This window comes from Podarcis vaucheri (genome assembly GCF_965113315.1).
Source record: "Podarcis vaucheri genome assembly, chromosome: 6".
NCBI classification, from domain to species: domain Eukaryota; kingdom Metazoa; phylum Chordata; class Lepidosauria; order Squamata; family Lacertidae; genus Podarcis; species Podarcis vaucheri.
The window spans coordinates 40,864,654-40,879,585 of record NC_138764.1 but is presented as its reverse complement, the minus strand read 5'-3'; the positions used below and the strand labels follow the sequence as shown (position 1 = coordinate 40,879,585).

The 14,932-nt window shown below is 39.3% G+C and overlaps 1 protein-coding gene across 1 annotated transcript; it reads left to right on the top strand.

Annotated features, from left to right (window-relative positions):
• The first annotated feature begins 215 nt into the window (after positions 1–215).
• On the top strand, positions 216–14,111 carry ACADM (acyl-CoA dehydrogenase medium chain). Its single transcript, XM_082227297.1, has 12 exons — positions 216–376; positions 4,276–4,372; positions 5,383–5,480; positions 5,593–5,662; positions 6,354–6,454; positions 6,533–6,613; positions 7,893–8,023; positions 8,513–8,621; positions 8,779–8,919; positions 8,997–9,092; positions 10,327–10,575; positions 12,920–14,111. Exons 1-12 carry the CDS (start codon positions 350–352, stop codon positions 12,989–12,991), a joined length of 1,272 nt encoding a protein of 423 aa, XP_082083423.1. The 5' UTR covers positions 216–349; the 3' UTR covers positions 12,992–14,111.
• Positions 14,112–14,932: the final 821 nt, after the last annotated feature.

Below are 14,932 nucleotides of genomic sequence, written 5' to 3'. Positions count from 1 at the left end.
TTTGCCGTGCAATGAGCCGCCACCTCTGCCCACTGGCTGCGTGGCAAGGCGGATTGGGGCCCCGGCGAAAGTGAGAGAGACGCTTCCCCCCCCCCGTCCCACAAAAAAATCTCCCTTGTTGTCACCGGCGGCCGCCAGGGCTTACCGCGGCACCGGAGCCCAACCGGCCTTCGTCAGCCGACGTCCCCCCCCCCCGCCGCCTTCCTTCTCTCGGCTCCTCCTCCCTCGTCGCCTCTCTCTTGAGGCCTAGCTTCCTGGAGCGATCCCCGAGCGCAGGGGGCGGGCCTTGGCTTGGTGCCTACTGGGTGGGAGGTTGCTGCCGCGGCCGGTGGAAGAGGAAGGGCACGTCATGGCCGCCGCGCTGAAGGTCTCTCGGGTACGGAGTAGGTGGGCGAGGGGCGTGAGGGGCGAAGCCGGGCGCAGAAACCGAAAGCGGCAAGCTTGGGGGCGGCCTCGGATTGCTGAGGGAAGGAGGCCTTCTTCCAAGGTGGGGCGGGGTGGGTTTCTGTAACCCGGCAATGCAAGCCCGAAGCGTGCCTACTCGGGAGGAAACCCCGTTTAGTCCAAGGGAGCTTACCCACTGCCCCAGTAAAGTGCTGAGAAGCTGGCGAAGGGGTTTGCTGCGTATTTAGTAGTCCTAAGACTTCTATGATTACAACATTGTACAGTTGGAAGAACTAGAACATAAATATTTAGAAGAGGGGAAGGATGCCAAGTTCTCACGGGGGAAAGGAAAAGGTACCCACAGTGGCGTAGCGTGGGGGGTGCAGGGGGGGCCGGCCACACCGGGCGCAACATCTGGGGGTTAGGGTTAGGGGGCGCAAATCCACGGGTTAGGGGGTGCAAATTACTTGCCTTGCCCCGGGTGCTGACAACCCACGCTACGCCACTGGGTACCCACACAGAATGATACTTCCAGCTTATATAAAGCGAGATACATTCTCTCCCGTAACAAACAACAAGACCGCAGTTTTTGGTGTTATGCAACAGCATACTGTATCTATTTATTTGTTTGGCATTCATAAGGAGGGGCACTCATAAGGAAACTGCCTTACCTTGATCCTAGGGTTGTTGTTTTTTTAATTTATGGCAAATGTAGGGAAACAGAAGAGATCTATAGAAACCGAGATCATATGTGTGTTAGGTTTAGGGGATTTTGATAGAGTTATCTTCTGTGAATAGGTTTAACTAATTATACTACCCACAATATATTTCATATAAAACGTTTTTGTGCCAGTAATAGCTGGTATATCTTCCAACTTTTATTCTTGTTTATGGTTTGTTACAAAATCCCAGTTGGTATTGGTTTTTGCCCCTAAGTATATTAATGAGACAGACATAGTCTTAAGAATTCATATGCTAGAAAGAAAAACAACTTTTTAAAGCATTGTTCAGTGCTGTGACTGGGAAATGACTGCTTTTGAATCTTGGTAGTTTGGGTGTCCCTTTGCCCTTTTACAGTCCTTCAGTATTATCTACATACTACAGACAAAGACCTAAGGCTAAGAAAAGGTGCTTAAGGCCATCTAGTATGTCCATGGCAGAGATGAGATTTAGAATACAGATAGTCTGATGAATAGGGTAGTCTCTTAACTACTATGCCACACTAGCTCTTTGAGAATGTTGGGCAGAACAGTCATTTTATGGGTTTTGTTTATACACTTGATTTATAAAGCTAATAAGAATACTTTTATATTTGCAGTTTTGTTTCAAATTTGTACAGAATACTTTGATCTAGTAGCTGTTTACCCTTGATTTAAGCAAAATGTGAGCAAAGCTATTAAACATTGATAATAACCCACTTATCACTGATGAGTCAATCTATATGACATATTCAGTATGTAAATAAATGCATTTTTGCACTCTGAAAATGTGCAGGTACAGATTGATGTATACAATAGTTCGCCTAGAAAGGATTTGCAGGGCTATTAACAGTTCTCTGAGGATTTTTCTTCTATGACAGAAATGGCCCTACACAAGATTTCTGTTGGTTAAATTTGTTGGTAGACAGTTATTGATAAAACTGAAGGATGCCAAACCAGTGAGCTGAGTATTGCATATGGTGATGTGGTAATGTTGTGTGCAATTAATGTGTTGTGCCACTTTACCAGTCTCAAACAGGTTGGTTTATGATGTGGGAACTTTGTAATATTCTACTCCGTAGGTGTCACACATAAATCATAACAAGTGATTGTTATGAGCATGTATTTCTGTCTAGGACTTACCCAGGAAACTGGAGGATAAACAGGGCAAATGTTTCATTTGTGTACAGAGAGTTCTTTTTGAAAAAGATAACTGCTATGAGAGTGAAAAGCAGAAGTGTTTTCCATAAGGACAACATGTAATTGAAAATTGCCACAACGAAAAGGTCAGCCTTTAAACCACTGTACCGTGTAACTTTAATGAAATTTGGTGTTGGCAGTGCCAGTGAGCAGTCTGCTTCTCTCCCCCCCCCCCCAAGAGTATGCCACATAAGATAACTGATAAGTTCCAACCCCTGAAAAGCAAGGTATGGAGCAGAGTGCTAAAAAACTTTCTATTCCAGCTGACCATTACAAAAACTTGGTAACTAAAAAATAGTTTCTGTGTTTGCTTTTTTCATCCTCCCAGTCTCTTTGCCTTTTATGTCACACATTTTAGGTTGTAATCCTTGGGGGAGGGCCTTTCTAACACTGGCATTTGTAAGGTACTCTGGGAGCCTCCCTCCCTCTCTTTCTCTCTCTGTGTTGGCTGAAAGTAGGATAAAGATGCTTTACTTAAATCAAATAGCATTAGAGACTTAATTCCACAATTGTTTGATAAAACATCACCCTTGAAGCCAGGGAGCCACAGGTTACAAAGTATTTTAGTGTAAATTATTCTTTGAAATTGTAGTGAAGTTGAAATGGTCAATAAGTTATTCATATCCAAAGCTTTGTGGCCTTTTGGTTAATATTGTATACTTGATAGAACATCTTGTGCATGTCTTATGCAATCTTTATCTCATTCACTTCTTTTTCTTTTGAACGACTGGTGTGTAGTTGTATAATTAAATGGACTTTGTTCTCTTGCAATTTTATTAACCACTGGACCATCTTTTGTTGTCACTTTCATATTCTGCTTAGTCAAAGCTACTAATTTTAGTTCTTGTTCCCCAAATTAGGAGTGTAGGAAACTGCCCTATATTGTGTCAGACCATTGTCCCATCTTATCTCACTGTTCTCTGCACCAGTAGTGAGTGGGGCCAGAGGCAAAAGTGAGTTGAACCACAGATGTGACTTGTACACAGAGCCGCATTGTAGCCCAGCAAAAGTCAGTGTTTCTACACTGCAATTTCCCCCTGCAAATTAGGAGTTTAGTCATTATCTTTGACCCTTCTCATTCTTTTCTTTCTTTTTTTCTTTCCTATCTTATCTAAGGCTTGTTGGTTCTCTTGTTAATAATTCTCAATCTCTTCCATTTTAGTCTATTTAGACTGAATTCCTTATTCAGACTTTAATTCCTGTTTTGGGCTGATGACTGCAGTGGTTTAGTAGTCTTGTGCTTCAGTTTAAACTTACTTGGGGGTATCAAACACTCATCTTATTTAACTTCCACTCCCTTGTGTTGTTTCTCAACTTCATGCTTTTTCTGGGCTCCTTATATGTGGAACTCTCTCCCTCTTGATATTAAGTTCACTATCACTTTGTCTCACTTTAAGAAAGCACAAAATTGTCCTTTTTTTCTTCCAGTTTTGCTTTGTTTCTTTAATTGTCAGTTAAGCATTATATATATTTACTTTGAACATTTTCTTTCTTTCCTTTATTCTTCCAGAGAAAGTTTCTCCATTTCCTCCTTCTAAGTCCCCTCTCCTATTGTTTCATGCCTTTAGATTGTAAGGCAGAGACCTGTCCCTGAAATTTCCTATCTTTTTAGTCACTTTCATTAATAATAAATGCTAAGGATACTACTAGATCTTTCATCAATAAGATATAATATATGTCCTATAAGTATGTATCTTCAGCAGAACTATATAATAATAATTTGCAAAATCTTCAGTTTGCTCCAGCAATGGAAAGTTCATAGGAAGACAACAAAGTCCATAGAAAGGTACAGGGGCATATTTATTTGCAAAGGCCACATTGAAAAACACAGAATTCCCCAACTACTTCTAGTGAAAAATACGATCAGTTCTGTGGTAAATGCATTGGTTTCTGCTGCAGACTATTTTTTAGTTGGCACTTGCAATAGGATTGAGAAATTTATTGGAGGCTTTTATCGGAGCTATTCTTATTCCCCCCAAAATCAAAATTTCAGGTGTTACGAAGCATTGCTACATGTGGTTGGAGATCACAGTCAAGTCAAGCTGCTGCAACAGCACCCAAAAGTAAATCGGCAGCTGGATTTAGCTTTGGTAAGTATTGACAAAGCACTGTAAAAATATCCCCTATTAATCTTACATTATGTCCCATGCCTCAAGTATTTCACAAACCTAAATAAAATTATCAGACTTTGAACCATTTGATGTGTGATGGCAGGAGACTGAGGACTCAATGCCTGATGCACTTACTTTTTATTTTACTAAAAGCAGCTGTGCAGTTTTACTAAATACAATTAGTGAACTACGAATTGTAATTGGAGAAGTGCAGTGCGCGTTACATCTTTTCCTTATGCCACTTTCCCAGTTTAAATTGCTTTCTGAGCTGCTTTTTGGTTCATAAGGGGAAATATATGATACAGGCGTTTGCATTTTTTTCAGTGCAGTCAGACAGGGGCCCACATACCAATGGATGTTGTAGCCAGAGCCAATACACTAGGCTGATCAACAGATGTGACGGTGTTTGTGTGCAGTAGACTGCATTGCAGCCACACACAGTCATCTCTCCATCCAGGCTCTCAAGGAGGGTGCAGAGCAGGACCAAGGAGGAGCCTGGAGAGAGATGGCGTGGCCTGGGGAGGACCCTGATGGCCAGGGATTGAGATACTTGGAGGTCTGATCTGATCCAGCAGGGCTTGTCTTATGTCCTCAGGTGGGAAAACTGATGTGCAGTCATCTCGCTTGCAGTAGATGCTTCTGTAAGAGGCAAACGAACAGTCCGTTTCTTGAACAGAGGCTCCCGATTTTCCTCACACTGTTCCAAAAATATAATTTATTTCAGCTCATGTTGCTTCATGCCCTTATACCTCTTGGATTGTCCCGCTCTTGCCCCATTTGGTCATGGTTTTCCCTATATTGCTGTGCTGCTTCATGTCCTGTCACATCCTGGCGAGTAGAATTAGGGATGAATTTGGGTGCCAAAATAATGCACTCTAGCAATGTCAGGTGCAAAGTATTGCAGTTCTGCTACTATGTTGAATTATTACGGGTATTTCAAATATTTGGATATATTTGATTGTTTGACATGTGAATGCCTTGTTTTCTAGAACTTACTGATGAACAGAAAGAATTTCAGGCTACAGCTCGTAAATTTGCTAGAGAGGAAATCTTGCCCGTTGCTGCCGAATATGACAGAACTGGAGAGGTAGGCTTGCTATATAAGAGGAAAACCGCTTGCTTTAACATTTCATTGAGTAAATGTTTCTAAAAAGAGACACTGTACATAAAATGAAATATTTTATTTCTTTTCTTTCTAGTACCCTGTTCCCCTCATAAAAAGGGCATGGGAGCTCGGCTTGATAAATTCACATATACCAGAGAGCTGTGGTGAGTAAACTACCTTTTAAGCAATAAAATAGCATCAACTAAGGAACACTTTTAGGAGGCAAAGATACGACAGATTTTACGATAGGATGTTTTATGAATGTGAAGGAATAGCAATAGCCAGTATGTCTGGTGTAAGATAAGTTTTCATCTCTTGAGACCTTATTAGAAATAGCAGTATTGCGAAACATACAGGGTATATGTATATGGATATTAGTTAACTTCTTTGCAGTATGTTTGATGATTGGTAAGTGGATATGCAAGCAGACACCACTGAAAGGTGTTGTGTTACATCTGGACCATCCTCTTCAGCCATAAGGCCATTTACCACCAATAGCTTTGTAGAAAGGATCCCAAAGGTTTATTGTGCTTTGATGATGTTTTGATTTTTATTATTGTCTTTCAATATTACTTGGAATAATTTGTATCCTGAATTGGTATTGACCCATTCCTACATGCAAGTTATTATTTAGTTAACTACTGGGGTTATTCTGAATAGGGATATGCTACCAATATTGTGGGGGTTTGGTGTGTGTATTTTGTTGTTGAAGGGATATATACAAATGGAATTGAAACATCCTGTTACGCTGATGTCAAAATTCACCTTATCAAAGGTTAGAGTGTATAGGAAGTAAAGTGCACTTAAAATGAATTTGTATGGGACTGTTTTTTGTTTCATAATGTTTTGCTATAGGTGGCCTTGGCCTTGGCTGTTTTGATGCCTGCCTTATTACTGAAGAATTAGCTTATGGGTGTACAGGGGTTCAAACAGCTATTGAAGCAAATTCCCTGGGTGTAAGTATTTTCCTTCTTTCTTTGTAGTAGTCTAGATCATGACTTTCTTTGTATTGAATGTTTCTTTTTTTCTTGCAGCAAATGCCAGTCATCATTGCAGGAAATGAGCAGCAGCAGAAGAAATATCTGGGAAGAATGACAGAGGAACCTATGATGTGTGTAAGTTCCCCCTCACCCCCCAAGTCTATAGAATTTTACTTTGCTTTCTTTGGAAAAACCTGTATGCACTTACCATATTTTTCTGTATATTTGACGCCCCCATGTATAGGACGCCCCCTATTTTGGGAGACTCCAAATTAAGAAAATGGGGGGGGGGTTGCCCTAACTTGTTGAATTTTTTTGGGAGAGGATTGCCCAGAGCCTAACAGCCGCGCGTCTAACATGCTGCCTATCAGCTGTTTCCTCGCAGGCAATCGCTGAGCTTTGGGGGAGGGCAGGGTTAAGCTTTTTGGGGGGGAGGGAAGAGTGGTGAAGCACGTTTTACTTTTAGCACGTTTCGCCTTTCCCGTGGGGCCTCCGTATTCTGCTTGCCTCCTCCCACTCTGCCTGTCCTACAGCTGGGAGGAAGGCTGTAGGCAGTCTGTTTTTGTACGCAGGTGGCGCGACATTACACAGGAGGAGCGCGGCAATTGAAGTAATATCCCTCCTTTGTGCCTTTCACATCAGCGAAACATCGCACCTTGAGCTCCTCCTGTGTAACATTGTGTCACCCGCGCACAAATGGAGTCGCAAGAAGATGCCACACAGAAAAAACAGATCGCACGCAGCCTCCCCCACAGCTGTAGGGCGGGCATAGTGGGAGGAGGCAAGCAGACTAAGAATGCCCCGCAGGAAAGGTACTGCCACTCCAGTTGGTCGCAAAGATCGAAGATATCTCTCCCTTCCATGCCTTTCTCATGTGGCCTTGTTAGTCTGCTTGGAGCCATGTGAAGACGCCGCACAAAAACGGACTGCCTATAGCCTCCCTCCCATCTGTAGGGTGGACAGAGTGGGAGGAGGCAAGCAGACTACAGAGGCCACGCAGCTCGCCACTGCCGGGAGCTGCAACTGCTAAAGCAAGTACCATATTTATTTATATATTTAATTGCTGTATTCCATGGATAAGAGGAACCTTGTTTTTCAACCTAAAAAATTGGGTAAAAAAACCTCATCTTATAGATGGAAAAATACGGTATTATTAATTTATATACAGCTTATATGCAAAATATTGCTTCCACGCAGTTTACAACAATAACATCAATGCATAATTGAAATACACAATGGCAATTCCATTGTGCGCTAGAATATGCTTAGTCTTAATGAAAATATGCAATAAAACAAGCAATTAAAAAGCACGGCAGTTAAAACATCTAAAAACAGACAGTTAAGCCAACAAAATCAGATGTGCTTGCCTAAACAGGTGTGCCTCCTGTTTATTCCTTTTTCTTTTTCTCCTCAGGCCTACTGTGTAACGGAACCTGGAGCAGGATCTGATGTAGCGGGTTTAAAAACGAGAGCCGAAAAGAAAGGAGATGAATATATAATTAATGGACAAAAAATGTGGATCACCAATGGTGGCAAGGCTAACTGGTATAGCAATTGTTAACTAGCTTTACTTTCTATAGCTCTTCCCCACATTTGATCTGTTTTTGTGTCATGCTCAGTGTGACTAAGATACAGAATGTTTATTAGAAACCAGTTGGGGAGATCAGGTATTATCTCTTACCCTATCCAGGATTTGGTTTAGAAGGAAGGAAGGAAGAGAGACAATTTGGAACGAGGAGTGACAGTACATGTTGGGAGGGCTGAAACCATCCTTTTACTAAATACCATCCTGTGCCACATGTGCTTTATGAGTCTGTTCGTTGTATATTGTCTTGTATTTCCTTTTTGTTTTATATATAATACCGAACAATAGAAGTCCAGTCTTAACTATGTTAAAGCTCAGTAGAAGTCTTCAAAACCCACTGGGTTGTCCTTTTTTGAAACCGCCTTATCGTTGTTTAATTTCTGGTATAAAGCTACCAGAAGCATCTGTTAATGTCAAACTTGGCTCTTGTTTTTGTGTGTGTTTATTAGGTATTTTTTATTGGCTCGCTCCAGTCCTGATCCCAAAGCTCCTGCAGGCAAAGCTTTTACTGGATTTATTGTGGAAGCGGACAGCCCTGGAATACAAATTGGAAGAAAGGTAGAGTACACACACACACCTAGATTCTATGTGCGGATGTGTAAAATAACAAGCATAATTCTTGCACTCTTGGCTATAAATTACCAATCTACATTAGTTTTTGACTTCATCAAATAATTAAGTTAAGGCATAAATAAATATTTCACTTTCTTTTCAGGAACTTAATATGGGTCAACGCTGCTCAGATACAAGAGGGATTGTTTTTGAGGATGTGAGAGTGCCCAAAGAGAATGTATTAATTGGTGAAGGCGCTGGCTTTAAAATTGCCATGGGAGCATTTGATAAAACAAGGCCTCCAGTAAGTATCTGAAATAAGTTCTAGAAATATATCATTTTAGAGTTCTGTTTTTATGATACCCATCATTAAAATTACAGGTAGCTGCTGGTGCTGTAGGGCTAGCACAAAGAGCTTTGGATGAAGCTACAAAGTATGCTATGGAAAGAAAAACCTTTGGAAAGGTCATTGCAGAGGTATGTGAATCTCTTTATCATTTATATGATGCCATTTCCAGTTAATGTGTATTGAGGGAAATCTTTTTCACAAAGCTTATATTGTAGGGTCCTAAAAGAAAAGCTTAGCAAGTTGGAAGTCAAAATGCTGGTAAAACCAAAATATGATCCACCAATCTCTTACTAGAATCCATTTAAATTTAAGGGTAGTGTTGCTTTGTAAATGGGTCTCTTGTGGTGTAAGAGGATTAAAGATTGCTGCAGCTGACAGTTAAAAAATGTGGACTGTCGTATAGCAAAGCTAATGCTGATTTTGTCAATGAGGGATAGCGTGGCTAGTCACTGCAACGAACCAAACTAATCACATTTGTATACTTGTCATTGTGTATTAACTGTGCGTCTCCATACGTAACTCCCTACCCCACAAATGGCTTATTTGGAAGGAAAGGCAAAATATAAATTTAATAAATAAATACATGTTTGACTGTAAGCCATTTTAGGGTTTTCTTGTTTGTTACTGAGACAAGGCGACATGAAGTCATTTAGTAATCTGCACACATTCATTAATAGAGAATTATTTAAATATATAAGCACTTCAGATTAAACTAGCACTGCTTTCTGATAACTAATGCTACGATCACAAAATAAATATAGCTGAGGAGTGATAGGAGTCTTAGGGAAATCCTAAAACCATATGAAGAACCAGAACCAATAATCCTGACTTTGGGTAATTCCTGAGGCTTGGCTGTACATTGGTAACTTTTCTAATTAGATGAAATTTCATTGTAATTTTTAACAAATATGAACAAAGTAGCTTAGCAAAATATTTAATTCTATATACTGTATTGATAAAGTTTTCCTTTTTCTGTCTGATTCACATGTCACTTTAAACCATAGTGAAACCTAACCATGAATTAATGGGGATCACACAGCATATGCACTGGTAAAATTGCAGCCAGAACCTCCTTCTCGGAGCTAAGGCAAGGCTTGTGGTTTGTGTCTCTCCAAACAAACCATGAGCTGTAACCAAGTTTAGTTCTTATTGCTCGTGGCTTCTTTGAGGAAAATAAATTGTGAACCTGCGTTTGGATATGGCACGTATTGGGTCCCAGCAGCAGGAGAAATGAGGGAGGTGAAAATGCATTTTCAGCACTATGCAGAAGCCTGCTACATGTTCCTTGATATGTATTGTACAAAAAGTAAACTTCTCAATTCTAACTGGTCAATATTTACCTATATTCCTCAACTATCTTAGCACCAGGCAGTGTCCTTCATGTTGGCTGAAATGGCAATGAAAGTGGAGCTTGCTCGCTTGGCTTACCAAAGGGCAGCATGGGAAGTAGATGCTGGCCGTCGAAACACCTACTATGCATCTATTGCAAAGGGATACGCTGGAGACATTGCAAATCAAGTAGCTTCTGATGCCGTCCAGATTTTTGGAGGAAATGGATTCAATAGTGAATACCCAGTAGAAAAGCTAATGAGAGATGCCAAAATATACCAGGTAGGTAACCCATTTAATGCAAATACTAGAACTGTTGCCCAGTTAACATTTTTAGTGAACTGATAGCAGCAGTCTATCAATAAATTTGTGTATATAATATAAAGACAAAAGTATGTTTCCCTTTTAAATGACACATCTGTGTTGTTGCAGCATTCATCTTAAGAGGTATACTCTTTCATAGGAGAGGCAGCTTCTTTTAAGGTGGCACTCAGCACCTGCAGGGTTTTTTTAAGCAGTATTTGTATGAAATGCCTGCAGGTTAAAAATGAAAATCTTCTGAGCATTAAATCCGTGGCAGTGTGGAGAAAAGACCCGTTTAGGGTGCAATCCTATACAAAATATAGTATATGTAGTTATCTGGAAAGTATGTTACATGGAACGGCTTGACCTCAGATAAAAACACACACACACATATATATATATAATTAAAATGTGGTAATTATTAACAAAATATTACGTTATAATCAACTAAGTCATACTTGGAGCAGAACCCATTGAAATTAAGTAACCTAAGCAATGTTTATTAATTTTATGTTGGTCTACTCAGAGTAGGATTAGCACCTATACGGTTTATTTTTTTTTTTATAATAATTTTTATTACATTTTTTACAGAAATAACAGAACAGTCAAAGAGTAAAAAGAAAAGATAAAAAGAAGGGAAATAAAAAAGAAAAGAAACACAACCACTTCAATGACTTATTTCAAATTTCCATTGGACTTCCCCCGTCCCCCGCACAATGCATTCTTAACAATAAATTTATCAGCAAATTATACCCTTATTTCGTGTATTTCTTTATATTTTCAATTGCAGTTTAGATTTAAATCTCTTGATCACCATATACTCTAAAAATATACCATAATATCGTTTTTACCCATTTAAATCTTGGTTCTTTCATAAATCTTATCAAATTTCATAAATATTCAAGTTTCGTTACTGGAGCTAAATTCCCAATCATACGACATCTTATGTTTCATATAACTTATAATACTTTTGCAAATAGTCTTTGAATTTTTTCCAGTCCTCCTCCATTGCTTCTTCTCCCAAGTCCCGGATCCTTGCAGTCATCTCGGCTAGTTCCATGTAGTTCATCAATTGCGAGTGCCAGTCCTCCAGTGTGGGCAAATCTTGGGTCTTCCAATACTTGGCGATAAGAATTCTTGCTGCAGTTGTAGCATACATAAAAAAGGTTCTATCCTTTTTAAACACCTTCTGGCCGACAATGCCCAGAAGGAAGGCCTCTGGTTTCTTGGGAAAGGTGTACTTAAACACCTTTTTTAACTCATTGTAGATCGTTTCCCAGAAGGCCTTCAGTCTTGGGCAAGTCCACCAGAGGTGAAAGAATGTCCCCTCAGCTTCCTTACATTTCCAACATTTGTTATCGGACAAATGGTAAATCTTAGCTAACTTAACCGGGGTCATGTACCACCTGTATACCATCTTCATAATGTTTTCTTTCAAAGCATTACATGCAGTAAATTTCATACCGGTGGTCCATAACCTTTCCCAGTCTTCAGACATAATATTATAACCAATGTCCTGGGCCCATTTTATCATTGCTGATTTAACTGTCTCATCCTGAGTGTTCCATTTAAGCAGCAAGTTATACATTCTCGATAATAACTTGGTCTTTGGTTCAAGCAATTCTGTCTCAAGTTTCGATTTTTCCACCTAGCACCTATACGGTTTAAAATCAAGTAATATTTTTGAAAAGGAGGTAGGTTTCCATAGCTCAGGTTTTAGCCATTCCTTTTTTAAATAGTATAAAAATTCTGCCTGAGGTCTGAATGGCATAACTGTACAAACTAGAGCAGTAGTCTGCTACCTTTTCAGACCCGGGACCCACCTTGAAACCCATTTCTTCATATTTACCATTTATTTGTATGGTGGTAGTGCTGCTGTTGTGACCCACGTATGATTAGGCTGGAACTCAGTACTGGATCCTGACCCACCAGCAGTAGATCATTGTACTTCAGGGATTTGAACTTGTTTCTATAACAGAAGTGTCCATATGGAAAACACATTTTGAAATGGAGGAAATTTTCACAAATGATTTGTTATGTGCCATGGGTGTCTACTGTTCAAAGAAGAAAGTTGAAAAATGCCACTAGGTACGCTCAAGTTCTTAGGCTTAACTAAAGTAGCCTATTGGACCATAGCCATTTAAGTGCAGCCTTGAAGTACCTGGTGAGATTTGTTTCCCCGCCATTAAGCATCTGTAGCAACTTTTGCATTGAACTGGTAACATACTGATAAGAAGTTCCCTGTATTTTCATATTTTATGTAGTCTTGAAAATGCTCAAAAGCACCTGCCTTTTATTTATTTATTGTCTGCTTTCTTTTCAGATATATGAAGGCACAGCTCAGATACAGAGACTGATTGTAGCTCGTGAACACATTGGCAGGTTTAAGGGTTGAGAACCTTTGAAGAGAGACAAGGGCATATATTAACCTGATTCTGCAAACATTTGTCTTTATTCTGGTATGCTCCTTTTAAGATTGAAAAAAATAAAATGGCCTCAAAGTAGTAGCATATCTGTTTCAGATCTTCAATATATGGAAAAAACTTTTTTCCTTAATTATTGAAACTGTTAGCCAGAGACCTCTTGAAAAATTGGGTTATTAGATACATGTTGGTGCATGTGGTTCTTTTTAGTTTGTTTTTTTTAGTGGCTGCTTTTACTTTCACCTTACTCCATAGTTACTTGGTTATCCCTGTCCTCTGATCTTCTCACAACATTTTTAAAGCGCCTCAAATTGAACTTGTGACACTGTATTGGATTAAGAAGTTCATACCAATACCGGCAGTTTAAGGTTCTTCTTTTCTATTTGCAAATTATGTATTTTGGGAGTAGGGCCACTTAAGAATGTTTGTTTCTGTGCAATAAGAAGATTCTGGACTCACCATGTTATCATACCAATTATTACCAAATAATGCATATTGTACGCAAGGTAAGGTGTGAAATTATAATCACTATCAAGTCAGCTGTACTGTGACTGTATTTTAATTTGCCATTTCTCTATATAGCATAGCTATGCAAAACATCTGTGGAACAGCTGTAGTGTGGATTTTTTCAACAACATACAAAGAGCAATGTGAAACAAAGAAACAATGAACCTTACTTTTAAAATCAATGTGTACCTCACACCATGCTACAGTGTGCCGCAGAACAAATTGCCTTGACCTTGGAAAAGCCACATTACTGTATATTGTATTAACTTCTATGAAAAAATAAAGACTTTTAATTTTATGACTTTGGAAACTGAAGAGTAGCAGTTTTGCAAACAACTTTGTATGTTGTTGTAAAACAAAACCTGTGGTGCCTGTGTTGAACTTTTCAATTATCTGAAGAGTATACATAATGGTTTTGGTGCCTTTAGCCTGATTATATCAACCTTACTAAACAAATGCTTTATTGCACTCAAATATGAAAAAAGCCATACAATGTATTTTTTGTTCCAGTAATGTTTACAGTACTGTCATTATGTCAGTTAGCTATAGTATCAACTAATTAAAAAAAAAATACTTGCCCTGAAACTCTGTTTTTGTTCTATAATCTGGGTATGAATTTTGGCATTGAAATGGAAAACAGCTCATTTGTGTTAGTATTAAATCTGTTCTAAGATGTCATTAGAATACTGGTGTCCAGTCTCTGCTTCAACTGTAGTGCGGTTCAGTTGATCTCCGATGTTGGAGTTTGCTGTGAAATGCTGTCTGATAACTTTTCTCTTGCAACTTTTTATATTACTTGTTCTGGTAGTGGGAATGGTATGCATTGAAATGCTTTTTTTAAAAAATGACTGGTGCATTTTTGTGTGTGGATGGCCAGAGTGCGCATTCTATAATTTATCTCTTAGGTTGCACTTGCATCTTTGTTTAAAAAAGACTTCTTGAAAGCTCTGCCATTTCAATAAATCAAAATACTCTTTGAATACAACACCTTGCCTGTACTAGTCCCTGACTAGCTATTTTGGACCTTTTCATCAAAGGCAATCTACTCTCACAAATCATTTTAAAACACCTAACTTTTATAAGAAACCAACATTGATAATTTTGAGAGAGCAAAACATTTAAGTAAGAAAATGCGTAATAGAATTACAGTATCTGTTTCAAAAGTTTCTTTCCTTTTTCTACATATTTATGCATAGGGCAAGTGTTCACAGGCAGCCAGGGTCCCTTTTTTAGTTGTCTTGCGACTTTCCAGGGATGCCTTTGTGCTGCCCCAAGGAAACACTTCCACCCCACAGCTCAGCGCAAACAGGCATCAAATTAGGAATAGTTTGGGTTATGATGGCACAATCCCCAAAGGTCAACGTGTTTTTCTGATCGCGTGAATATGGGGCTTGATAGAGCCCATG